This window comes from Urocampus carinirostris, chromosome 9 (assembly GCF_059441175.1).
Source record: "Urocampus carinirostris isolate Australia breed hairy pipefish chromosome 9, RoL_Ucar_1.0, whole genome shotgun sequence".
Classification (NCBI taxonomy): Eukaryota; Metazoa; Chordata; class Actinopteri; order Syngnathiformes; family Syngnathidae; genus Urocampus; species Urocampus carinirostris.
Window position 1 is genome coordinate 25,371,734 of NC_142357.1, and position 26,875 is coordinate 25,398,608.

Sequence of the window (26,875 nt, forward strand, 5' to 3'; positions counted from 1 at the left end):
ACAAGACACTCAGGTGCAGTTTTTGTATTTTTCGTATAGCCTTGACTTTTTATTTGAAGTAAAATAGCATCAGGAAGGGTTTCCTCAATGTTGTCTGGTTGATTAATGGTAGTCAGCAAATACAGTTTCAGTGGGTACTTTGGAGACATCCAATGGACATATTTAAATGTACTGGTTTGATGCGATGAAGCCCATTTTTCTCTTGTGCTTCTTAGCACATTCTCACATGTCACATAAAATGGCTGGTGATACATGAGCTATACAGTCTTAAAAAAAAAAAACAACATCTCATTCCGTAATGACTCCAGTGTCTTTATTTTTGCATTTGGGCAAAGTGAAAATGATGAAGTGCACACATACCAGTGGCCACTTGCTCCTTTTTTCTAGACATTATGAAAAAAAACAGTAACAAAATACCTTTTTGTGATTACGGTTTTTGCAGGATAAAAAAATAATTTCATGTAAAAAGACACAGATGTAAACAATGTGTAAGAGAACTTACAAATGAAGCTAAACGCACTAGACACAAATATCGACAGAAGTCAAAAAAGTGGATGACCCTCTACAATCGCCTTCTGGACGAGGCACCATAACAAATAGAAAATGTCGTTGCAGTCGTCTGGGGTGAGAAGGGAACTCTGCACCGAGGACAGAGCAATGTTGCGTTTAACAGTAGTTGGCGTGAGGGTCACTTTTCACCCTAGTCATCCTCCTCTAGGTCTTCATCGCCAGCTTCTTCAGCGTAACCATCCCAACTGCCGTAAACATCAGTTTTGTCCTCTTTGATGCCGTTTCCATGTACCTGTTTCTCACGCACGGCGTCATCTCCATCATCGTCATCGCCGCTGTCATCCTCTTCATCAACTAGGTCTACGTCTATCCCGTAGACCTCCCCTTCCTCTATCTCCCCATCCTCACTGTGACCGTTGGAGGACGCGGGGCTGGAAAACACTTGCTCTTCGGTCCTGTCTGTGAGGTAAGATGGAATGAAACTGGAGGTAGCAGTCTTTGTGTTGATGTAGAGACGAGGAGGAGGGGTTGAAGGTGATGGCCCAAAAGTGGCCTGGTCAGTTGGACCAGCGTGCAAGGCACCAGGGAAAGAACCTTCAGATTCTGAAACTGCGCAAGGCACAGAGGCAGGTTTGGGGGTGGTGGTGCCGGGCATGTATTCGCGGATCTCGCCCGGTTCTAGAGGGTCAGGCCCACAGGGGTCATGCTCGTTGCAGGATAGCTTGCCATCCAGCTTGGAGATGAAGAGCATGCCGTCCAGATGTTTTTTGCAGAAGGAGCTGGGGCACATCTCGCAGAAAGACGCCGCCTCAATGCCGCAGATGTCGCACTGGTGCCGCGGACACTCCCATCGCCCTGGAAATAATATTTTTTTTCAATCATAATAACTGAAAACTTCAGTTTATGTGTATACTACCATATTGATTTGTGTGTAACGAGCATTTTCTTTTACTTAAAACAGAAATTAAGTTTGGATGCTTGTTACATTTGAGGTCTTATGGCAGTAAATATACATCCACATTGATGAAAAGATTGATCTGTTGACCACAATCTCTTTTGTAAAATCGTCAAAAAAAGTGCAAACGAGAAGCATACAAATGTAATTAGGGGAGTGCAATCTGTGTGCAGAGATCGCCCCTCCTACCGCTCACCCAATCAAATTGCTCTGGGCTGGCATTTGGGGGTATCTAGGGTTGTTCTGAGGGTTTTCATTATATAGTGTCTCAACAGTGACCATAGATTTTTTTAATAAGTTTCCATAAAAAGGATTCCTCAGAGACGTACAGCCAAATGGGGTCTGTTGGTATAACAGTGCAAGTGTAAAACTGTAGTTGAAACTTTGCACAATATATTCTGGACCGAATGAACAGTTAACTGTGACGCTCTCACTTCACATTCACTAAAATTGGAAAGTCACAGAAGGAAATACCCTGACACTTATTTTATCTCGGACCCAGTTGCACTGAAAAGAGCCATAGGTTCCCAACCCCTGATATAGAAGGTGGTAGTAACTAAAGGTAATCACTACTTACCTGCAGGTCTCTTGGCCAAGTTGAGGCAGTCGGCATGGTAAACTTTGGGGCAACCAGGCCTCTTACACGACACGATCTGGCCCCCGTCGCCACAGCTGAAGCACTCATCCTCCCTTAACTTGGTTACTTCCTGTTTAGTCTTCTTCTTCATGGACCCTCTTTTCTTGCCCTCTTTCATTTTCTCAGCTGGCGGCTGGTTCTAAAAAAAGGGTCGATTTATAAGGCAAAGTAAGACATTGACAGCCCATCACCGTTTTGTCAATAAATCTTCCATTCACATTGATCAGCTGTCATGGATGTGATTTTCTGAGGGGCACTGTTGTGTGTTGAAATTTTACCTGGAGTAAAACAAATAGAGTTTTCATGTCCTAAGTGGAATTGGAATTCTTACCTTGGGCCGAACTCCGAGGAATCCGCTGCAGTTCGGTGCTCCGCATTTACATGCGGTCTTGCCATTGCCCAGACACTCCAGGTTGTAGTTAAATGTCAGCTCCACGCCTGAAAATACAACGCCCTTCAGTTCAGTATTTTCATAAAGCGATTTGATACACTCAAACCTTTTGGGATGTCTTGCAGAGCAAACAATCCAACACGGGTGTCCCCGTTCACAGTCCATTTCTGAGTTTCACAGTTTGGTTGGCAGCTATGATTCATGAAGCGAGCTTGGTTCCCCTTTGGTCCTGCATCAATGATTCGGTCCTTGAATGATAAAACAGACACATCAAGTATGCGCGGACGATATGACGCCATCAGATTGTGATAGACTTTGATGCGATCGTGAGAAGTCATTCATCTTTAATGCCCATCTTATTCTTGTTCGAGCTTCAGGCCTCGAATCAGAGCAGATTTTCTCTACTCACAAGAAGCTAGCATCGCTTTACAAGTTAGCTCGGCCACTTTAGCGAATAGCATTAGCAGGTAGCCACTTAAGCCACCGTTAGCATTAGGTGCAAGGGGTGAAAATATACAAAAAAATAGGCTTTCTCTAAAAAATAAAACGCAGTTAGTTACTTATTATCAAGTCTAATGTGTCTTTTGGTCTCTTGTTTGTGAAGCTGAAATTCTATTGCATATATGAATATAAAAATATTGGATAACTGCAGCTTTATTCAGAGCATATTTTTGCTACTCAGACAAGCAGCTAGCTTTGTTTTACAAGTTAGGGTTACTAACCTGGCTTTCTTTTCATTTAGCGGTAGCAGGTAGTCAATTATGCCACCATTGGAAGCAAATAGGTACCAAGGGCAAAAACAAAAAAAAACAAGCTCTCGAAAAAATGAAACCCAGTTGGTTGTTTAATTTCAAGTCAAATATGTTTTTAGTCTTTTGTTTTTGTATCTTAAAATTATAATGTAGATATGAATATCGAGCTCTGTTGTGGGCAAAGAGCTGGACAGCCTAACAACAGTAGCTGAGAGACGAGCACTGAAAAAGCTGAGGTCAATCATGGACAATCCATCGCATCCACTACACAGCATTATCTCCAGACAGAAGAGCAGTTTCAGCGACAGACTGCTGTCACTGTCTTGTACTACGGACAGACTGAAGAGATCTTTTCTTCCTCATGCCATGAGGCTCTTTAACTCCACCCGGCAGAGTAAAGGCCCACATTAAACCACACCTTTACCGAATCATACTGCAATATGTATTCTGTGTAGCACTATTTAGTTACTCTATATAACACGCTACAGTGGGCATTTGCACGTCACACTGGGTATTTGTATATTGTATTCTTTTGGCTTTATTATTGTACTGTTCTCAGCTCAGGGATGCTGCTGGAAATGTGAATTTCCCTTCGGGGATGAATAAAGTATCTATCTATCTATCTATCAAAATATTGGATAACTGCAGCTCTATTTAAAAGAAAATTCTTAGGTGAAGCTGGTATCGAATGGGCATAGCATTATAAAAAAACAACAACCAGTTATTTTCCGTTTGTATTTGTGCTGCAGTTTTTTGAGTTAAAAAAAAAAAGTACTTTTTTAAAGTAAGAAATTGTATCCCTTCGCCGTATTGAAGTTCCTTTTTTGGGGTTTCTCTACTTCACAGAATTTCATCATGCTTTATGTTCTGTATTCTGATTGGCTCAACAAAAACCCCGCCCCTTTTCTGCCTAAGGGTCAATAATGTTGCTGTCAAAGATGTACTCGTACATAAAACAGCTTGAGGATCCTTTATTACGTACGCTTGTATCTTTTATAAATAAATCTGTAAATAGGGTTTGTTCTTTGGTTTCAATGTATAGTAAGGTATTTAATCAATAAAAAATAAAGGTTTCTACTTTACTTAAGACTATTGCAGGTCCTTTTAGAAACGCAGCCCACGTGAAAAACGGGGATTACTGCATTTCACTTTTTAAACAAAGATACTGGTAATTTTAAGAAAGCAATTTTGATTTGATATTAATCTTGAAATAAAGTATTGAGTCAAAAATTTTTTGCTTTTCGTAAATTACAGATGGTTTAAGTTTAGTGGCCACGGGTGTCAGAATCTTACCTTGTCGAGCGTAAGCATATAAAAATTAAAAATGTCTTTTTCCTGAGCTTGTTTGATTCGAGCCCGACATTCTTCTTCATCAATCACCTCGCCCACATATTCACTCACGAACAAACCCTTGGAAAAAGAAACACAGAGTATTATTATTGTCAGCGATTTAAAAAAAAAAACCCAAATGATACAACTCAACTCACCTTCTTAATGTCTGACACACTGCGTAAACCCCACCCCCGTGACAGAGTCCTGAATATCTCCACATTGGTGTACTGGCGTTTGGTGAAGGTCTGGTTCTGACATTGCTCTCCCGCTGGGCAAACCTGAGGGTGGCATTCGTACAGCAACATGCGATTTATGCACTCCGAATCCACGCCGCAGGGGTTTTCATCGGACGCTTTGCAGTTGCAGCGTGGGACCTCGGAGAGATCAGCCGTGATGATCTGCACCTTCCCGATCGGCTTATTGAACTAGGACACCAAAATTACACGCTTTTATGATTATGCCGATGTAAGAGAAAGCATGCACAGGGTAAAAATTAACACCTTTATGTGTTTGTATGGTGGAGGTTTCTTATGAATCTTTTTATCCTCTTGAAGCTGCTTCATTTCTTTCTCTGCTTGAAGCTCTTTGAACCTCTCTGCAGCATCAATCAGGGCTGCAAACAAAGACATTTTGATGATCACATTCAAACAGGACCTTAAATTCCAAGTCACAAATTTTTCGCCCTATTTGAAACTCAGTCACTTTAAATACGCTGTGGCTTTTTATTTTTGTCGTGGCGGCACCAAGGAAAACTGTAACCTGTTCTTTTCCACAATGCATGCGCTCTAAATGCATAACACCCCTGTGACGTCTGGAAACATTTATGACTCCCTTTGATAGAAATTAGTCCATGTTTTTGTCAACATTTTGTCAACATTATTCATGTGCAGTAATCCCTCACAGTACCCAGTTTTCGATATTTATCATGGGACAGGCCAAGACAGGCTGTGTGTGTGTGCAGGATTGGTGTGACTGTGTGTGTGACTGTGATAGGCTGATCTATGCTGTCAGTCAAACACCCGGGGCGGGCGCACAAGTCAGTGTGCCCTCAAAAACATAATGCGAAGCTCAGCAACCCGATTGAAATGGTACAGTGTCATAGGACTCATGGGTGGGAAAGTGCCCAACATGCCCCCCAAGATGGCCACTAACACCTTGACTGTTCTTGTAGGAAATGTTAATAGTTGCGGACAAGAGTTTGTTCTCTAAACCATCCCTCCCTATTTCCCTCTTGCTTATGCCTGTGGTTAAATATACTCTGCAAGGTAAATTCAGGTCTTAAAGTGTTCTACTTGCTTATGGCTATACTCTGAAAAGGTAAAGTAGACTGACAGAACATAATACTTTCTTATGCATAAATATATATATATATATATATATATATATATATATATATATATATATATATGAATATATAAAACTAAAGGTTGGTATGTGAGTGTGAATGGATAAGTGTGAAATAAATTGGCAGCAGTGGCTCAGGAGGTAGAGCGCTCGTCTTGGGATCAAGAGATCGCAGTTCGATCCCGGCTCCTCCGTACTACATGTCGAAGTGTCCTTGGGTAAGACGCTGAACCCCTAATACCCCCAATAAGCAGGTTAGCGCCTTACATGGCTGCACGGCCGCTATTGGGAAATGTGAAGCACAATGTAAAGCGCTTTGGGAAGTCTTGACTTGAAAAGCGCTATAGAAATGCAGATCATTTCATTTTCATTTCATTTAGGAGGTCTTCAGTGACTTAAAAAGCACTGTATAAAAGCAGTCCATTTACCATTTTGCCAACAGGTAGTATTTTAATGTCTTGTTACATTAAAAATAAATTCATTCATTAAATTGGACCCTGGGAAAAGTCAGTAGAACGCAATGAAATACTAATCACCAGGTGCTCCGTGGATTTTTATCCGGTCTAGGAAAAGATTGAAGCGGCGTCGGGAGAGAAAGCAAAAGCGGGGCCGCAGATTCAGCCTACGGTTATGTATAAACTGGCAAAAGGCACCCTTGCCGAGCCTTTATCTCACCAACGCCAGATACATTACCCATTAAAAGGATGACCTACAGCTACACCTTGTGAGAAACCGCGACATTATGACTGTTGTATTTTAATCATCACGAGACTAGGCTCAAATCGAGGATCCCCCAATGCTAGCATGCAGCTAGCTGTCTGATTCTTAAGAGTGAAAGGAGAATCCCTCCAATTTCGTTGTACTATTTATATCAACCTCTGTCAATCATTAGGACTTTCCTGCTCCACCTGTGGGAGACTGTGGCTCAAAATTAGGGTCCATAGCCACAGGAGGTAGCATCGACGTTGGAAACACTGACCTTCAAGCTTCTCTATATTGTTATTTTGTTACAGTCCTATATAACTGATATCTAATAACTAAATAAACAAATACATGAATGTTCTTCTCAGGTATTTACTATCCTAGGAGGCTTTCAGAGTGCAACCCCAGCAAAAAACGAGGGATTACTGGGCTACATGACAGAAGATGAATGAGAAGTCTAACAGTACATGACGTAAACGACCTGGAGCAAAACTGAAAATGACGAAGCTGAAAATGGTGTCAAGTTTGAGGGGGCACGGCGCTGTTGGTGTCAGATGTGCACCACATTTAAAATGTAAGTAATTGATGCAAATTTGTTCGTTTTTATGGCTGTTTAATCTGCTAAATTAAGTTTTGTTCTCAAATTGAAGTATTCGGCTTTTAATCAGGTGCGCTCTGTAGTCCAGAAGTTACGGTATTAAAAATGAGATAGGCCCAACGTACCGGTTTTGTAGACAACGTCCGTCCCTTTGACCATTTTCTCGATGTTGTGTGTGTCGCCCTCCATGTAGGGGAACACTCGGGCTTGATAAGTCCACACAAAATCATTGGAGCCAAAAAACTGTACCGGAAACTCCCCGACTCCGTGTCTCATCCTCATGATGTTATCCGGGACATCTTTAGACATACACACTTCGGCAGGCCACCACCTGAAAAGGGTTCGATCTCGTTTTAGTAGTGCAAAAAAGGCACACAATGTATAAGAAGAATTGTTATTCAATGTATGTGTAATTTATAAATATTCAATTCACTTTCAGTTCAGTGCTAAAAGGATGCTCCTTTATAACAGCTAAATTGGCCTCAGGATAAGGCTTTATAGCATTTCATAAAAGCTGCATTTTATTTGTTTCTTACTCATCCAGTACAATAGTTAAATACACTTCAATTATCTTTTATTTCTCATGAGGACGGCTGGGGATAAGAAAACGATTCTGTTCCACAGTAGATGACCTATTTTAAAGATAAATGTAAAAAATGTTGGTTTCAGTTTAGAGGATGGTGTAATTGTGGCCTGTGCAGTCCTTTGAGACATTTTGTGATTAAGGGCTATACAAATAGAATAGAATAGAATATACCTTTATTGTCATTGTTACATTTTGTTGGGTTAACATATTGTGACAACAAATAAATGTGACTTGACTTAAAATGTGTACCCACATGGGTTTATTTTTTAAAAATCTATTTAAATCGTAATTGTCTCGATTGACTATTAACATTTCAATTATTTGATCATGTCACAAGGCCCTATTTTAAATCAATAAATGTTTCTTGATTTGTAATTCCTGCACAATTCCATTCAACCATGACTACCAGAGACTTCTTCACCCACATCTGATCTACAACAAATCAAAAAGTTCCTCAGCACCAGAATACAAAATCAAGACTCACTCTCTATCCTGATGTAGTGTCCAAAATATTCCTTAAACGTCTATAATAGTACTGAAACTGACCTGTAGCGTCCCCATTTGACCCAAAGAATGTCCTTGACACGCGGCTTCTTTCCAGCCTTGCAATCGTTGCAGAACCAGCTGCCTTGAGGCATCTCTATATTCAGACATTCCTGATGAAAAGCAGCAGGACAAGATTCACAGCAAAGCAGACTGCCTCCTGAAAAAAAAAAACAGCAACAAATGTAAACATTGCATGGCTGCTGCATTTTTTGACATTTATTTTTGTGCACAAATGACTTTTGACTTTGATTTGGGACTATGAAACAATTATTACTTAAAGACAATTTGTGCTTAGGAAAATCATTTTAATAATCCACAGTGTTCAAGACTCCAAAATATTGGGGCAGTTACCTTCCGAGCACACAAAACACCAGCTGACATTGATGTGTTCATGGTTCTTGTAGCCTTTCCGAGGAGTAAAGTGATTTGGGCAGAGAAACCCGTTGTTGGTCAGCACCAAGCTGCCAGCTGCCATGCAGTTGTCATTAGCATGGTAGGCTACAGGGCAGCGAAGACAACGAGCTAAACGACCTGCAAAGTATGACGAAAGACGAATAAATATTGTAAATTCCACACGATAGGCTGCTATTTTTACGCTACATTTTGACCACTGCAGCTGTAAATACTGTGCTGCTTATTTATTTTATTCTTGTGGTGGTCCGAAGACAGGGAGCTGCTTTTTTTCACAACCAATGCGCTCTAAAGACAAAACACCGCAATAATTTCTACAAACCTCTGAGTTTTTGCCAACATTATTCTTATAATACATAACAGCCGCAAAGCCGAAGTTTGACTTTTTTTTATTCAATATTAACAACATCCATCCATTATCTGCACAGCTTATCCTCAGTAGGGTCGCGGGAGTGCTGGAGCCCATCCCAGCCATCTTCGTGCAGTGGGCGGGGGACAGCCTGAACTGGTTGCCAGCCAGTCGCAGGGCCAAGCAACTTGACTTACTCTGGATATTTCAACTTTTTCACCCACAAATTGAGTCGTCAATTTATAAATCCAAAATGAACAGCAGTAGAAGTTACACATCAAAATAGCTTCTATTCTCTTTCTGTATCATCAGCGTCAATGTCAGGTTGCTGTAGTTTCCTTTAATTATCAGGAACGATAACAAGCATATGCACTTTGGTCCATTACCGCGCCAAGCGGCAATGACTAAAAACACTAAAAGACGACGCTTCGATTCAATCTGGCACTATTCTCCGCAGTATGGTTGCCCTAGCCCTGTTGTCTAGCAACATAGGCTCACAATTTAAATTGCATTACTCATTCGAGTTGTTTCAGCGTAGTAGTATATATGTGCGCATGACCTAAACAGGACAGAGCAGGACTATAGCATCAGGTGTGTGGGGGCATGGCACCGTTGTGCAGCCAAATGCGTCAATACCAAATTCCCAATGCGGTTGCCAACAGGTATGCAATTAGCTTAAAATGTAAGAAATGGATGTGAATTTGTTCATTTTCATGGCTGTTTAAGTCTACGGCTTAAAATCCAGAGTGGCTTGTCCAGGGACAAAATTTTGTTTCATTCTTTAATTTGAGAAGGCGGTTTTTAACAGGGTGCTCCGGTGGTCTGGAATTTATGGTGGATCACAAGCCGTTCTCAGCAACTTTATTGTCACTTCCTTGATAAAATATGCAATTCCTCACCTTTGGAGCTGCAGGCGTTAAAAGGATTGGCGATGTGACAGGACTGACAAACATGTAAGGGGCATCGGAAGCTTTTGTGATGTCGCTCCGTGGCTGATAATGCCATAACGCAGTCTGTGTGGTAGAACTTTCCGCATAATGGGATTATGCAACGCTTCACACCATCGCTCGACTTCTTGCATACGAAGCATGTGTGAACACCTGAAAAAGAAGCAAAGGAATAATGTAGCGTGTTTTACGCACTAGAAAGCGCACCTAAAAAATTCAATTGGGCCAGAAATTTAAAATGCGCCTTATAACCTGGTGCACCTTATATACCGCAGATAATATTGGAAATGCATTCAGTAATTCTTGTTATGTATTACCAAACAAGGTTTTATGGTAATATCGTATTTGAGCAATGACTGTTTAAATTAATCAACATCGCTGACCAAAGTGTCCAAAATTTATATGCAAAAGGAATCTAACTCGGGCCGACAGGGTACCACCAGTTATACAAATCACATGTGACGAGGCATTACACTTTTTCCTCATTATAACACCGTTTTTATTCTCTATGCCACAACACAGATTTTTTTAAAGTACATTCCGATAGGTTCATCAATCTCTCCACTTTTTCACCTGTGCATCAATAACCTCTTCGTTTTAATAAAAAAGAGCTTGTATAAAGTTGTTGAAACACTTTTTTTCTCCTGTCTCTAATATTTATTGGTGAAGATTTACATACAGACAACTGCATGGGTTTATTATCACAATTCTGATGGGTTGAAAATCCTATCCAATTTTCAGATTTGCATCGTGCATTCTGATTAGTTTGAAAATATCCCTCTACTTCAAGCTCTTTTACGTATGCAAAGATATCAAACAGAGAGGTTATTAACGCAAATGTGATGAAGTTGAGAGACCATTTAACCTTTCAGAATGCACTAGGCGAATCAGTGTTGTGTCACCGTGAGTAAAAGTAGTGTGATGATGAGGTAAGCACTAAGTCCTTTTCATACATCATTTGTTCTACTGGAGGTCTAATGGTAATGTGTTGGTGCTAAAACTGCCACTAGTTGGTTTCAATACTCATCATATACAATTTGTTGTGACTTGAGTTAGCGGCACATATTAGTGTAATGCATTAATACGTTCCCTGTAACACAGAATATCTTACTGCAGTCTCAATTTCTTGCAACATATAGTCCGGTGCGCCTTATGAATTTAAAAAAAAAGAAATAGGACAAAAGACTTCATTGGGGTGCACCTTGTAATCCGGTGTCCCTTATGGTGTGGAAAGTACGCTAATCACATTAAGTTCTAATGACTACTATAGTCAAACATGTCATGTGCCAATAATGGCAATATATACAATGTCAATCCCTCATTTACTATTTACAGTGAAGGAGCTTTATCTTGTGATTTTCAGGCAATCTGAAGCAGTCTTAGTCATTTGTGACTTTCATTTACCAGAGGTGCACTGTTGACAGAGAAATTTTCGCTTTGGTGGCTCAGACAAACCAATACATTCTAGGTGAAAGGCTCCATAGCAGTGGCCGTCACATACAAGAAGATCTCCCGTCCTCTCACATACCTGCATAAAAGTCACAGGAAATCAAGGCCAAGCAACTTGACTTACAGTTACAGATATTTTTTTCACATTAGGAATTTGTCAAGTTAGTTTGGGACATGCGGTTTTTGGAGTCTGTAAATTAAGAGGCATTTCCGACTCAATAGCCTCACATTCTGGGAGAAGGTGTTGTGGAGCTCCTTACCAGGCAGACATTCTCTTTTAAGGAAGTAGCACCTGTTTTCCCTTTTCCATCCACTTGGTAAGATGGGCTGTCGTTCAAACTGGCATCAAGCACCTACAGAAATCAAGACGGCTCATTACAGATGGAGGCTTTTTGTCATCTATGCCAAATAACAAAATGACAGTTTCTGAGAAGACTAAAGGTTTTGCAGTATCACCTCAGATTTAAGGCTTTCGTTGTCTGTGCTATGTTTTTCCTCAGTGCTGCAAGGCAACAACATAGGAGACTTGGCTGCAGAGTCTATTCTGACATCCTCAGTGGAGGCGAGCGGAGGAGTAGTAACAGGGGGGGAAAAGGAACTGGGAGCGGGTTTTTCTTTCTTCACAGTTGCAAGCTGTTCAGTAAAAATGGATTTTGATTAATATTCGACAACACTATGAAATCAGTGGCCGTGATGACAAATTCTCACCATATGTCCTTTAAGTCTGAGCCGCTGAGGTATCACAGTTTTCTTAACCAGCACTTTTACTTGTGTGAAAACCTTTGGAGGGTACTTTGGCTCCTTTGCAAAAACAAAATATTAATTTAAAAAGAAAAATTGAGTACATCAAAAAATGGTTGTCACATTTTCTCAGTGTTTGAGGATAGTAACTGAATGTATTTTAAATGAACTTAAAAGTAAAGACATATTTTTGGACTGGTGTCAATGTATTTCTATTGTGTACATTAATTCAAAAACAAAATTAGATATTTAGTGTACCATGTAAATTGTAAACAAAAAAATGTTAATAATTTTTAAATTACTTTTTAAAAGCACCAATGCAATTGGCAAACAACTTTAGGAGAAGGCTCATAAGTAACTTGTTGACCTTGGTCTTGACTAGAACCCACTGGCATTATTTTATTACTATTTTAGTAAAAATGCATATTACTCTAAATAATTACACCAAAAAGCCATACATTGATTTGTATCTCTTCCCAACCATGGTAGTAGCATTGTCACAAAGGGATACCTCTTTTTTCTACCTTACTTTTTTCCCTTTACTCATTTTTTGTGAGCAAGATTGTCTTTACTGTCATAAACATAAAATGCCAACACAATTCTCTTTGCAGCCTCAGTGTACAGTGTTTACAAAGATTTTTGAGGTTTTACAGCTCCTACCTGTCAACTTAAAAGTTATCATTTCAAATTGTGGACATCATATGAAAATATTTGTATGGGCAAATCATTTTCAACTCGTTTTTTGTTAGACCGACCTCATCTTGCCCATTTCGGCTCTAATCTGGATAATTTCGGTCACTGGAAGCAGAGATTGTAGATGCTAACATTTGTATTTCTTGTTTATTTTGTCTTTGTGATTATGTTGCAACAAACTTAACATCACAAATTGAGCAAATCACCTGAAAATGGAAAACGGTTGAAGCAATAGGCTTATAAAGAGACCCGTCCCCAAAATAACTTTGAATGCTTTGTCTAAGAATAATTTCAACAGTTCATCATATCTTAAAATAGTCGCAGATTTCTTCATATTCTGTCTTGCTATGAGTAAATAGGTGCCATGTTGTGTTGGTAATGTTTATTATTGCATAATAAGGCGTATTGCAATAATGTATAAGGGGAGCAATTTTCTCAGGCTAACAGGTATGAAAGCTAAACATACAATTTAGAAGTGACTTTACCTTTCTGACTTCTTCCTTTGGAGGGTCTAACAATTCTTTAATGTTGGAATCCAAAACCTTATGAGACAACTTCTGAGTCTTTTCTTCTTCCGATATTAAATCTGTAACCCGGAGTAAAAAAATATCAACATTTGATATCAACACATGACACATGGGATTGTTTCAACAGTACCATACCAGATTTTGAAGGTAGATTGGCTTCATCTGCCATGACCTCTTCATGAAGGGGTTCGGTTTGGATTGGGGAGGTAGAAGGCCCCTCATGGGGTTTCTGTTCCTGAGACTGACTGTGTGCTTCTGTAGCTGGAGGTGTAGGGGGAACTATGGAGGCTGATGGTGAGGCTTGTGCCTCTGATGTGATGCCGAGATCCAAGCCCGGTGACACACTCTCACTAACAACCTTAAAAGCACACATGGAATGTACCAAATTATTTTATGCCTCAAATACTCTTTAAAGAAGGTGAGATGGGGTGACAATTAGTCAGGAGGTTGGTCAGCCAAATAAAGCATTGGAGGAAACACTGAATAGGATTAATAAACCTGAACTGGACTATTCTAACCATTTTATCAAGCTGCTTTAAATAATTTCATAATAGGCTTAATAAAGTCATAGTTCAGAATAACATTGCATGATTGTGGTCCATAATCCACTAAAGTAATGACCATGTTACCGTGTCAGATAAATTCAAACTGTGCTTTGTGGATTTCCTTTTTTGGGAGAATATTTGTTCATATTCCTCCATAGACTCCATGAGCCTTTTGGTCGGCTTCCTGAGGCGCTTGTTCTCAGAATGACCTGCAAGGATCCCCAAAAAAAAACCTCCTTAATTTGAAACAAACTTGGTTACAGAATTAGGTGAGATCATGTTCCTCTTACCAGGTGCACCGCTTTCTTCTGAGAATGAGTTGCTGTCTGAAAGCCTCTCAGCTTCGAGAGGAACATCTGGGGATTTTCTCGAAACGCACGATCCATTCGTGTCATTTTCTTCAACCAACTGCCAACGTTTCTTTGGGGCGATGGGAGATTCAGAGCTTTTGTCGAGGTAGACGGCAGCAGTATCGAAGGGAACGGGATCCGTTTCGGCTAGGTGTGCGTGGCCACTGATAAAGTCCTTGCCGGATCCCAAATTGGCCACGCCGGACGAACGTTTGCAGTGAAGTCTCCGTTTTCGCCGTTCTTTATCGGCGTCTTCCATTTGTGACGGAGCATCTTTATAGTGATAAGTGTCCCCAGACAATGCAGTTTTAGTCCTGCATTCTGTTTTTACTGCTGTAGGTTTTCCCAATTGATCAGTTTGAATTTCTTGTCTCAAAGTGCCAGAAGACCCTGGCAGTGGATCACACGATGCAGAAGGCATAACCAAGGGCTCCTCCATGATCAGATTGGGTGATGGCGGGACAACCAGGGGTCTTCCCTCTTTTTCTCTTGTATCATGAACGTCTTTAAGAAGCATGAGAAAGGTACTAAATTTGTATTTGGAATCAGGGTGAAAAGTGGCCAAGCGGGAGTCGCTACTCTCATCCGTGAGAGACTTGAAAGTGACTTCTTTTAAGTCCTTGAAAGCATCCATTGGAGTCATTGACGAAGAGGAGGAGAGGGAAGAAGATGACAAGTCCGTGTTGGAATTGTCCGTTTTGAGTTCTACAGGTTGGGGAAAGGCATCCATGCTTGGTGTTAACAGAGGGACAATGTTTTTTTTCTTGCCCATTTTCCTCGTAGGCCTCTTCGGAGTGCTGTGATTAAGGCGCGAGGACTGTTCAGTATTTGATTCCAAACAGGGAGACAGTTCTGCTTTCAACTCAGCTGTAGAAACTGGTTCGCTTAGATGGTAACCGCAAGTGAGGGCCAAAGCATCTTGAAGCTCTAGACAACTGCCATTATTTTTCACTAATCTTTGACTTTTATAATCAGAAATGTCCATAAAAGCAGAAGTATGTGTTGATTGCTGGGATGTTTCTGTCAACATAGTTTTGACGTGTGTTAAGGGATTTTGTAATTGCCCCACAGGGGAATTTGTTAAGCGCTTTGGACAGTGTAACACAGGTACCGTTTCCAAATCTGCATAAGGAGACTCCTGTTCCTTTATCAGTGCTTGGCTTGTTCCCAGGTCTTGCGTGTCCATGAAACCTGACGATCCCGTCGGCCCACCAATAATGTGCCCAAATATGTCTGACAGACATTTCTTTTTCTTTTTATAAGTTCTGCTTTGAGTGGACAATGTTCCAGGTGAACTTTTAACAACGTGTTGTTCGGGGGTTTTAGGGGATGTGAGACGAGCGGAATCCTCACAGGAGGGGCTCTCCGGAGGTGGACAGTGTACAGACTCCTCTAGGTTGAGGGACACGGCAGGCAAACACGGGGCATTGCGTGGTAGCACAGAGAGCAAATGATCAGCTTGAATCACTCCGATTTCCCAAGCAGACTGCAAATTTTTGGGAACCTGCAAAGAACATTTGAAAGGATCATCAATTATGAAATTAATAGTCACATATTAATTACTTATATTCTTTTAAATAGTCCAACAAATAATTGTTAAGCAACTATTTTAGAACAACTAATATAGTAAAACTCTTTGGGAGGTCTTCAGTGAGTTGAAAAGCCCGATATAAATGCAGTCCATTTACCATTTAGCTACATTATGGCTTGGAAATTCTCAAAATCTTCAGGATTTCATCTTTTCAACTGTAAAAATCTGCCGACTTTTGTTTTTCACAATAGAGAATTGGTTATCTTTGTTTTTGATAGAAATTAAATATTTTGCTGATGTTGTTACAAAATGTCCTTTTTCAAAATTCGGAATATTTGTGAGCCTGCACTTGTTTTGTTTTTTTAACAAATTATTTACTGACATAGAGGTGTCTTTTAAAATGATTAATTTAGAAATTCAATTTTTTAGCTTTATTACAGCAATTTTAGTTTTTTGTGGAAAAACAAATTGGACACTCTGATCTATTTTCTGACAGGGGTATGGGTTTGGCCAGTTACTAAATGATCAATGATTCATTTTTTCCAAGATGATAAAATTAACTAATGTTCCGTTTTAGGATAGCGGGATTTGAAAGAAGCATTTTTGGATTACAACGATTATCAAACAAACAGCCAAGCTCAACTCGCTCATGGGGTTGTTCTATGTCTTTGGCATCATTCTGGCATCAAGAGGCAGCTTGCCATTACGATGATAGAGATGTCCAATGTTTTTGGAAATTATAAAACTACAGACTAATTTGATATGTTACACTTGTTAATTTATTAAAGAGACGAATAATTACATTTTTCAATATCTTGCAGTCTTAAACTACATTTCTCAAAGAGGAAGGCAAACCCATGGAGGAAAAACACAAGCTTTTGAAAAATGATAGCAGCAAAGTTTAAAGTAAGATGAGTACAAAAATAAATCAGCAGTATTGCACCTCATTCCTGTAGGTCAGTCTTAATTTGATACTTCTGCATTTCTAATGTGCATCACTGTTTTGATGATAGTGTTTGGCTAACAGAAATAAAAGTAGGTCACTGACTTCTTTTTTTAATGTGTTAAAAAGTTAAAATATATTCTCTCGTGGTTTATGTGTATGATGTTTATTTCTTTAAAAAAAACATTGAAAGGTGATTTGTTCAGTTTGATACACCCTGGCAATAATGGTAGGAATTGGTTCAGAAGGTTTTTCCTGTTGTGCGGCTACCAACCATGAGTCATCTTTTTTCATCTAGTGCAAACGTTCAGATTGACTGTTTATGTTTGCTCGTGTGTCCTTTACTAGACATATAATCGGTGTGGCCACGGCTTTGTCAATCCATGTACAACTTACCGTGCACTTGTAGTCTTTCCCTTTCGGTTTCCTTCTCTGCCCCATCATGGGCAGCTCATCAAACTGATAACCCCCTTTGAAAGGCAGAACGGCATTGCCCGGGACCCAAGCGGACTCCACCATCTCGCCAATGGTCTCCACAAAGTACATGCGACATGGGCGGGGACTAGGCGCTGGAACAAAACAAAACAAAGAGCTGTGATGATGAAATTGAATAATAACATTCTGTCACAAGCGCTTGGAAAAGCTCACCTTTCAGCTTTGTGTGAAGCCCCAACTGAGGGTCGCAGAGAACTCGGCAGGGCCACCAAGGACGTCTGTTGAACTTTGCCCACACCAACTCACCTTCTGCATGTAGTACTGATGGAGAAGGCTTTGTGTGTGGACTCTTGAATTAGGTGAGAAATAAAATAGCCATTTGAAATATTTAAAACACAATAAATTCTTATATTTCAGTCCAGGGGTCGGGATTCTTTTTGACTCAAAGAGCCATAAAAGAAAAATATCATATTTTTTAAGACTAAATTCAACAAAACCTGCAAACCTGCTCTATAGACAAAAGCTAATTTTTCAGGGCCTTTTATTTCACTTAGTGGTGTTTGATAAAATTGATTCAATAATAATAATAATGGCACTACCTGTGTCCCATATCAAAGACTATAACACGTAAAATTTGTCGCCCTGTAACAGTTAAGATTGTCGAGGTTCATTTTGAACATTTTCGTTGTAAATAATGGATGCAAAACAAGCGAGCAGTTCTTTTGTAAAAATGTCGCAAAATACTGCAAATGAGAAAGATATGGATGTTTTTACCTTTTGCTTAGAGTACACTGGGCCAGACAGAGTGTGTGTGCATTATGTGTGCAGAAATTCGCTCACCCCTAATGGTCACCCAAATTGCGCTGCGTTCTTTGCTAGTGTTTTTGGGTGTTTACAGTTGCGGTTTTCGTCATTAAGTGTCTCAACAGGAAATATACATCGATGAATGTGCATCCATATACAGGATTTCATAATAACGGGGTATCTGGGAGTAACCCTGCGACTGTAAATGGTAGTTGGATCACTTTCTCTTTGTATTTTGGATCGAAATAGGTGTGGACTTTGCATGTACTAGAGTTGAGATGATACAGAGAAGAGTAAGATGGTCCTTATTTTATCTCCATTCTCATGAAAAGAGGCTCGTGAGCTATTCGTTCCTGACCCCTGCGATAGTCAAATGTTGATCCACCAGACCACATATTAACACTTGATGTGTTTGGAGTAAAGATACAGTGCATACATAAATATTTAGGGAACCATCAATCATGCAGGTTCTCCCACATGATGAGAGGGTTGTATTGGTATACTTCAACTATCAACGACTAAATCCATATAGACATACAATTTGATGTTTGAAGAATCAATTAGCTAATTATGGTGTAGAATAAGGATTAAGTAAATGATAAAAGTTGTTTCTCCTCCACACAGGAGAATTTGTGTTCCTACAAAAAAAGTTATATTTTGGATACAATTGAACATAGGAGTCTTCCTCTGGCTCATCCAAGAGGTCTCTAAAAACTTCAGACGGGCGTGGACTTGTGGTGGTGTAAGCAGGCGGACACGTGTTGCACTGAAGGCTGAGACCCTGGCATTGTAGCGCGTTACTGATAGTGTCCTTTGTTATTTTGAGCCCAGCTCTCGCAGGTCATCACTAGCCTATTCACTCAAGGCTACTTACCTATTGCAGATTCAGTCTTTCCAGCCTTTATTTTTTGTGTCCTTTAAAAACTCTTTAGTGTTTGCCTTAATTGAGTTTGGAGTGCGACTGTTTGAGGTTTTGGACATGTGTGCTCTAGAATGTCAAGGAGTTAAAACAGGTAACTAGTGGATGACGGAGGAATATCTCCAAAGAAGTGAATGCTGCGTAAGAGACAGAAATCTTGCTTGTTTGTGGCGATCAAGTATTTATTTTCAACCATAATTTTCAAATAAATTCTTCAAAAATCTCACTTTGTGATTGTCTGGATTTTCCTTTTTTCATTGTGTCTGCCATGGTTGAAGTATACCAATGTTGTCAGGTGCGTCTCTAATCTTTAAATGGGAGAATATTCTTAATTGATGGTTGACTGATTACTTTTCCCTCCACTGTAATTCACACACAGTAAAATTTCCAAAAACAAATAGTAAATGGAAAAAGGCTGATTAAGTTAAAAAGATCAGAAGCCAAGCTTGCTTTGGTAACAAAACAGACAGAAGCTGAATCACAACACAAGCACAGTAATACCTCTATAACATCTTAAACAAAAGGAGAAGCAAATTTGACATGATTAGAAAAATGCTGTCGGTCATACGAGAACAGTGTAATCACTCTTAGATAAAAAACTTTAGCGAGAGATGCAGATCAAATGGCCTTGAAGAATTCCTTGAAAAATATAACAAACAGTATTACTCAAACACGCATTTTTCGATCTGTTCTTCAACCATTTTTAAAAAAAAACTAGATTTTGTTCAAATACTGCAAATTAAAATGCTATAAAGTAATAACTAACCTTTATCTAGATTCATGTGTATTACAAGTAGTGTCGAACTTTAGATTTTAACATTGATATTTTTTGGTACCGTACAATTCTGCTGTGGTGACAAAATAACTCGTTTACATACTTTGCAATAAAATAACTACACATTGTCAACAGCGGACAGTAACTAGGGATAACTTTGTACTAACAATTAAGTAAGCCTTACCAAGATTTAAATTTTTTAAAAACCATGCCAGATAACTTCCACAATTCTCCACCGTCTTTGGAACGACGTTGCAAATTCTCGGTTTCATTTGCAATTTCAATATTTAACACACCTGTATTTGGATTAGATTCATTTGACTGTGGTTAGGATTTATTTTGGTTGCAGGTTGATTCAATGAACAGAAATAATTGGAATGTTAAAATGAGTGTTAAAAAAGTGTTAAGTTACATTGCTGTTGATTTTAACTCTCTTGTGGAATTTTAAGTATTTCAGAGTTATGTAACTTGTAAAGTGGGCATTATTTCACAAAGTTGATCGCCTAGTTTTAAATTACCTCTGAAAAGTTAGAACGTCAAAACAGATGTCTGAGTAATGCTCATTTCCTAATTCTGTACTTTTGATTTAACACCACTCTATATCAACAAAACTATTTAATGGTTCAAGAATAACCTATTTGGAAAGGGTTGATTTAACTGGAGAAATATTGTGTTGCTTGAGGGCAAAATAAATATTGAACAAATGTGCATAAACAAGAAAGACGAAAAATCTGCAGTATTGGAAACTCGCATCATAACAGAGGTAAGATCGGGAATAAAAGAATTCAGCCTGACCCTACCCGCGGATTCTAATACCTGAGCCAGCCCGAGCCCAAAAATTAATTTGATTTGCAGGACCAAGCTCAAAGCAAACCAAAATGTCCTATTTTATTTATGAGGACTTGATTTATGATGACAAACAAACTACTTCTTTTGAAACAAAACCTGAGTTAAAGTAGACTGTATAAACGTTTACATGTTATATTTCTGCATCTGCAGAGGTTACATTAACCAACAATTTTCTATCATTGAATGATTTTTTTAAGATTTGACAGGAAAATGTAAACGGCCGTCATTTTGATGGGTTGAAAATTAGGACATAATCCACAGCAGCAGTATGTCCTTTAAGAGTCTAGCACGAAACTTTTAAGTAGAGACAGAGAGACAAAGAAGAGCAATGAAAAAGAAAGCAGCAAGAGAAAAAAAATGGCCTGACCTGAACATAATAACTAACATTACACCTGGGCGACAAAACAATAACAATTCTTATAGTCATAGAATTCTTGTTGCGCTACATAAACACGTTCGATAAAAGTCAATAATTCAAAGTGTGGATACCACCCAATTACAGTAGAAGATGGGGGCACTAATGCAATGAAGTTATATTTCGTCCCTTCTGACCACCAGAGTCAGTCCTTCAAGCACAGAATTTCACCTTTACGTATGTATTTTGTAACGCGTACGCCATGCAGGCGGCGTTAGCGCCCCCTTCCCTCAGCTTACTATGTCGTCATCCTGTTGCGCTTTTTTGCTGTGTGGACTTGGACCGTGCGGGCGGCGTTCTCGCCCCTTTCCCTTGACTTCTTGCGCCTCGTTCCTGTTGCACTGGTTGCGATGGACGCTTCTTTGTGCTGTGTGTACTGCCGAGCTTGCAGTGCAGGCGGCATTGGCGTCCACTTCCCTCGACTTACTGTATCCACCGCCCTGTGCTGGTTAGCCCCTCCTCTTGTTGGGGCTTTACGAGTGATATTCAACATTCGCTTTCTTGTGGTTGCATGCCTTGTATTTGATTTGAGGTTAGCATTGTGTTGACGCCTAGCCACTGCTTTTTGCAGTCCCTTTTAGTGCGCAAGCACCCCTTGGTGTTGTGGGTGGCCAACACACTTTTTTGGGTGTCTGCCTGACTCTTTCATGGGCGGTCCTGTCTCCCATCGTTCCCTGGGATGCCGCCTCGGCCCACGGTACATTCTGCCCGGCTTTTATTATTGTCTGGTTGTTTGCCTTTCTGTCGGGGTCCCTCCGGGCTGTCGCTCCTTCATCTGGATGTGGTGAGTCTGGGCCTTTGGCGCTTCGGTATGGCCTTTTTTGCCTCCGGGGAGGTGACCCACTGTTCTTCGGTGGGCCCTCGCTTGTGGTGGTGGACGGTCCTCTGGGCGTGGTTGCGCTGGCACACCCCAGCCTGCCAGGTCTCCCATTTGCCTGCCCACTGTGGACTGCACACTGGTGCCATTTACTTTGGTCGGCCTGCACGTGGTTCCCCATTCTGCGCCGGCTGTGCTTAGGAGTTTCATGGCCTGTCCCCAACTGGCTGGCTCGGTTATCCTGACGGGGGGAGGGAGGCAAATTTGGTGTCCCAATCATGCCGCCTCTGCTCGTGTGTTGGCCTCTAATGGGCTTGACTCGGAACCAAGTGTTTGTGCCACAGCCTAGGGCACGCAATTCTTGGCACCTGGACACCTTCTGCTCGCTCGAGGGCATAGTGCGGCTTCGTCCCGTGCAGTTCCTCGAGTCTCATCTCGGGGTCTTTGTGCCACTTCCTGAGGCAGGCATTCAGTTGGTGGGGCTGTTGTGTGCCGTGCGTATGTTGCGCTGCCACATTGTCGCCACTGCAAGTTTTTGTTCGTCCAGTCACCTTCAGGGGTGCGCTGCCATTCTACCAGGGACATTGCAACGTGCCAAACCGCCCTGAAGACAGTGTCCTTCCATCTGTGCTGCCGCCTCTTTGGCCTCGCCTAGCCATTTTGCCAGGGACTCAAGCATTTTTGTGGCTTCCCCACACACCACTCAGCGTGGTCTTTGGTCCAGCCAATCCATGCAATTCAATCCATGCTTGAAACGCAGCCGGTTGGTTGGGACGAAATAGAACGAAAGATACGGAAAGCAGCTCAAACACAGTGAAAGCCAAAGGGCTACAATGCGGTCTAAATGAGTGATAAAGAGACGAAGGTTAACAGCCAGCATACCCACTTAAAACCTGATGAAAGAGTCATAGACAGGAGAGGTCCCTCATCTTCATTTGTTCAAAGGTATTTTGACCACTTAAGAGTCTGATAAAAAGCTCCGACAATCACTGAAAACTTTGCTGACAGAGAAGGGCAACACAACAAACTAATTCCACCATTTAAAACAGTATTTCCTCCTAGAATACTCTGAAAGAAATGCAATTCAGTCCCAATCACGTGCTAGCGGACAAGCATCAACCCGGAGGAAAAAAATCTTCCCACAAATGAACTAGGTAGCAAGGCGCTACCTGTGTATCCCTGCAACTGGCTCCCCCCCGAGAAGGTATTGACTTGATTAATGTTCCTCATATTTGTGAAATGCAGTGTATTAGTTTGTCACAATGAGTCTTTGTTATGACATTAAAGATTGGTAAACCAGCATCAGATTTTCATAACTTTTACACAAGAGCAAAAATTAGACTTAAAATGTCAAAGAAAAAAAAAGACGTGTGATTGTTGCGATAATTATAGATATCGACCGATAAGAGATGTTTTATCATGATAACAATCGCGCAGGCCTAACTGACATTTTAGGCCCGACATGGAATTCGGCGGGTCGGCTTGTGCTTAAAATCTTACCTCTGCATCATAGTTGCTGCCAGATGGTGAAATAAGTCCAGGATCAGCAGAGGCTAGTTCGCCATCACTTTCAGATTCCTTATCAATGCTCCATTTGTCCCTCATTGAAATTTCAGGCAATGCGCTAGGGCTCAGGGTGGGGTTGAGTTCTGACAAAGTTTTTGACATCAGGTTAAAAACAGTAGGCTTGTACGTTCTTTTGTCCGAGAAGTTTAAGGTTCGAGTGCCAGTAACAGCGCGCTCCCAAGTTTGCTGATACGGGTCAAAGGCCTCGCTCCGTTTGTGTGGGACACGTTCATGCTGCTGCTGTGTCTCACTGCTGTCAAACAATGTAGTACCAAAATGGAGGTAGCCATTTGCAATGGGAGAATAACAGTCAACGGTATCCGTAATGTCAGGTTGGATCCCATTCCGGGTGAAGGGTGGCGGAGATCCGAATGATGCGCCACCGTTACAGGGAGAGGGAGGAAAAACGACGGACTGTTGCTGAACTTCGTAGCCGTCCCTGACAGGGCTCAGTGGGAGCAGGCAGTTCCTTGCGCGGAGGTCAGTCTTTTTTGACGAGTTAAAGTTGCAAAGTGGGCTGTAAAGGTTGGACTGGGCCGCCTGCTCCGACTCAAGTCGAGCCATGCCGCACGGCCTTCCGTAAGAAGGGCCGACAGAGCCATTGTGGGGCCCCGGCTCAGGTTGGCTTGTGGAGCTGAATGCTGAGAGGAAAGCCGGTCTGTAGGACTGACTCATGTTGACATGGTTCGCCCCTGTAGAGGAAGGAAGAGTGCAGTTTTAGAGATCTTTGCAATACCCCATATCTTTTCTGTTCAAAGTTTCTATATTACATGTTTTAACCTGAAGCGCCTTGTCTAATCATGTTGCAAAAAATGTTCCACAACATTGATATCAATGACAATAAAGAAAATTTGAATTCTAAAATAAAAATGTAGTGAAAGCAAAAAATTTTTTTTAGCATAGTGATTGTATTTATTGCAGTCAAGAGGGCTTGAATGTAACTCATCTAAAATACAAATTTAAATGCTTCAATTTTTATTTCTAAAACCATATTACCATATTCTTCGCACTATTTTCGGGCGCCCAAGCCAAAAGTCGTCTTTTGTCATATATTTTTCCATACACAAGGCGCATGGAATTAAAACTACAGTAAGAGCTACCATATTTATTCAAGTATAACCATTGCACATTTTATACACTTTCGGCACATATTAGTGCAATGATTGATCAGCTGAAAAATGTCTCTGACTAAAACTAAGAATCATTGTATGCAAAGGGAATCGAACCCGGGTCGTAGCGGTGAAAGCGCCAAAACTTAACCATTAATGGTCTAGATGACATATAAAAAGGCATTATATTTGATCTCCTTATCACACTATTTTTTTAATAACAGTGCTAGATACAAATGTTTAAGATCAGAGAAAACAAAGTCGTCTGAAAGATATTCAGGGAAGTAAATGCAACAAAGAGCAAGGGAAACAACTTTTGGTGTATCTGATGATTAATCAGAATTGGGGTTAATTAACAGTACATCTTTCAGGACGACTTTCTATTCTCTCTATTGTCCAAGATTTGATTTTGGCACTGTGAGAAAAAATAATGAGATGAGATAAAATATACTACCTTTTCGCATGTCATCCGCACAAATAGTTGTCTAGATAAGTAAAGGCACTCATATCAACCTGGGTTCGATTCCTGACTCATACAATGTTTTGCAATTTGTGTCAGCTGTAATTTTTTAATTGATTTAACAGCACAAATTGTACGTACAGTACTGTACGTACAAAATCTTAGTCTTATTTCAAAATGAAGCAGTGGTAGACTAAAAGTCTAGTCTTGAGACAAGATTTTTTTTCCCTTTCATTTAAAAAAAAACAAAAACGTACATCTTTTTCTTTTTACCAGTAATTAACTTGAAGTGGAGAAAAGCGGTAGTCTAACGCATTAACCTGTAGTGTTGGTGAGTATGTAAGACTCATTAAGTCCTTAAAAAGGTTGGTATAAGCACTGATACTTGGTATCGAACCTCACCCATGCCTATAATACCGTTCCCAGTAAAAAAGGAATTTGTGTTTGGTTGTAAATGTCAGAAATGATCTTTTGAGAATAATTTGGTATTCAGATTAAAATAATTAGGAATATAACAGTTCTGATTACAGGTAACGGCTGAGTTGTGAATCATATCCTTTTTTTAGGTATGAGTACTTGCAATTGTAGCAAACACAAGTTTGTCTTGGGTTCTAGTGCAGGGGTCTCCAACATGGTGACTGCCCCCTAAGGACATCTGAGGTGCCCGCGGACATGTTCTGAAAATAGCTCACCCATGCTGCGCCATTGTGGTTCTCTAGGAAAATAATTTTTTACTGGTTGACAAAGTCTTTTTAACCCTTCTATCAATCGTTAACCTGTTAAAATGCATAGCAACAACATGGTAATAACATGATATATGTTGCTTTAGAAATGCATATTAAACAGTGCCTTTTGGGCTTATTAGTAACAAAAAGTAGATTTCAGCTTCTGAAAGGTTGGAGAACCCTGTACTACACCAAACAACATCTAGTGAATAAATATTACACAGTGTCCCTTAAGAAATACAGGTCACTTCTTCAGAGAAAAAGTAATTTTACAAAGTATTTTTTTTATTCGTCTGCATTTATATAGCGCTTTTTAAGTCAATGAAGACTTCCCAAAGCGCTTTACAATGTGCTTCACACTTACACACTAACAGCGGCCGTGCAGCCATGCAAGGCGCCAACCTGCTTATTTGGGGCATTAGGGATTCAGTGTCTTGCCCAAGGACACTTCGACATATAACACGGATAACAAACATCCCTAATAATATTAAATGTGTCTTTGAAAACCCTGTTGAGAAAGTATTTTTCAAGTACTTGTTTTGAGAGGAGTTGTCATTCAATGGTTTGTCGAAAGGAGGCGGGTCACAACAAAAGCCAACTTGTGTATGACACGTTTCATTCATAAAAAAACTGAACGATCATACAACATGGCTTGACTGCTGAGGCCCCTTGCTATGGCGGATAAGTCTCAATGGAGGAGCCTGTGGCAGGAAGGAAGTGGCAACTGCAGAGCTGACACTCAACCAAACACACAAATAGGAATAGACCGACACAGCAACCAAAACCGAACCACGCTTGCACGATAATAGAGGGGGGATCTCCTTCCCTAAAAACTCACCATGTGCTGCTTGGTCACTACGAAACCAAACCCGGGCGCGTGATTGCGAGGCACAAAGCGAGGCTTGAGTGCGCAGATGTGCACAATCCCAGCAGAAGTAGGCCGAAACGACTCAGGCGAGGCGTTCATTCTCCGCAATCGGCGGGCCTCAACTGCAGGAAACACAAAAGTAGCATTTGGGGAAAGGAGGAGGGGAGACACAAAGCGGAGATCCGCAACGACTCGCTGGTGTCAGCAAGACCCACCACCACTTATGGTACTCCCGCTAGCTTATTGACTACATGATCCCCCCGCCTGGTTGGCCTCCCGGTTGGCGTTAAAACA

The 26,875-nt window shown here is 40.6% G+C and overlaps 1 protein-coding gene across 1 annotated transcript; it reads right to left on the reverse strand.

Moving 5' to 3' along the window:
- Positions 1 to 291: 291 nt before the first annotated feature.
- LOC148359905 (histone-lysine N-methyltransferase, H3 lysine-36 specific-like) lies at positions 292 to 26,875 on the reverse strand. The gene is made up of 23 exons (XM_088343340.1): positions 26,552 to 26,875; positions 23,354 to 24,111; positions 17,488 to 17,623; positions 17,236 to 17,408; positions 14,306 to 15,869; positions 14,100 to 14,224; positions 13,606 to 13,828; positions 13,429 to 13,529; positions 12,218 to 12,310; positions 11,966 to 12,142; positions 11,770 to 11,862; positions 11,465 to 11,588; positions 10,013 to 10,213; positions 8,705 to 8,884; positions 8,354 to 8,510; positions 7,347 to 7,552; positions 5,078 to 5,190; positions 4,733 to 5,002; positions 4,539 to 4,655; positions 2,600 to 2,741; positions 2,434 to 2,540; positions 2,043 to 2,241; positions 292 to 1,365 (listed from the first exon to the last, which is right to left on the reverse strand). The coding sequence occupies exons 2-23, from the start codon at positions 24,092 to 24,094 to the stop codon at positions 701 to 703; spliced, it is 5,907 nt and encodes a 1,968-aa protein (XP_088199466.1). The 5' UTR covers positions 24,095 to 24,111; positions 26,552 to 26,875; the 3' UTR covers positions 292 to 700.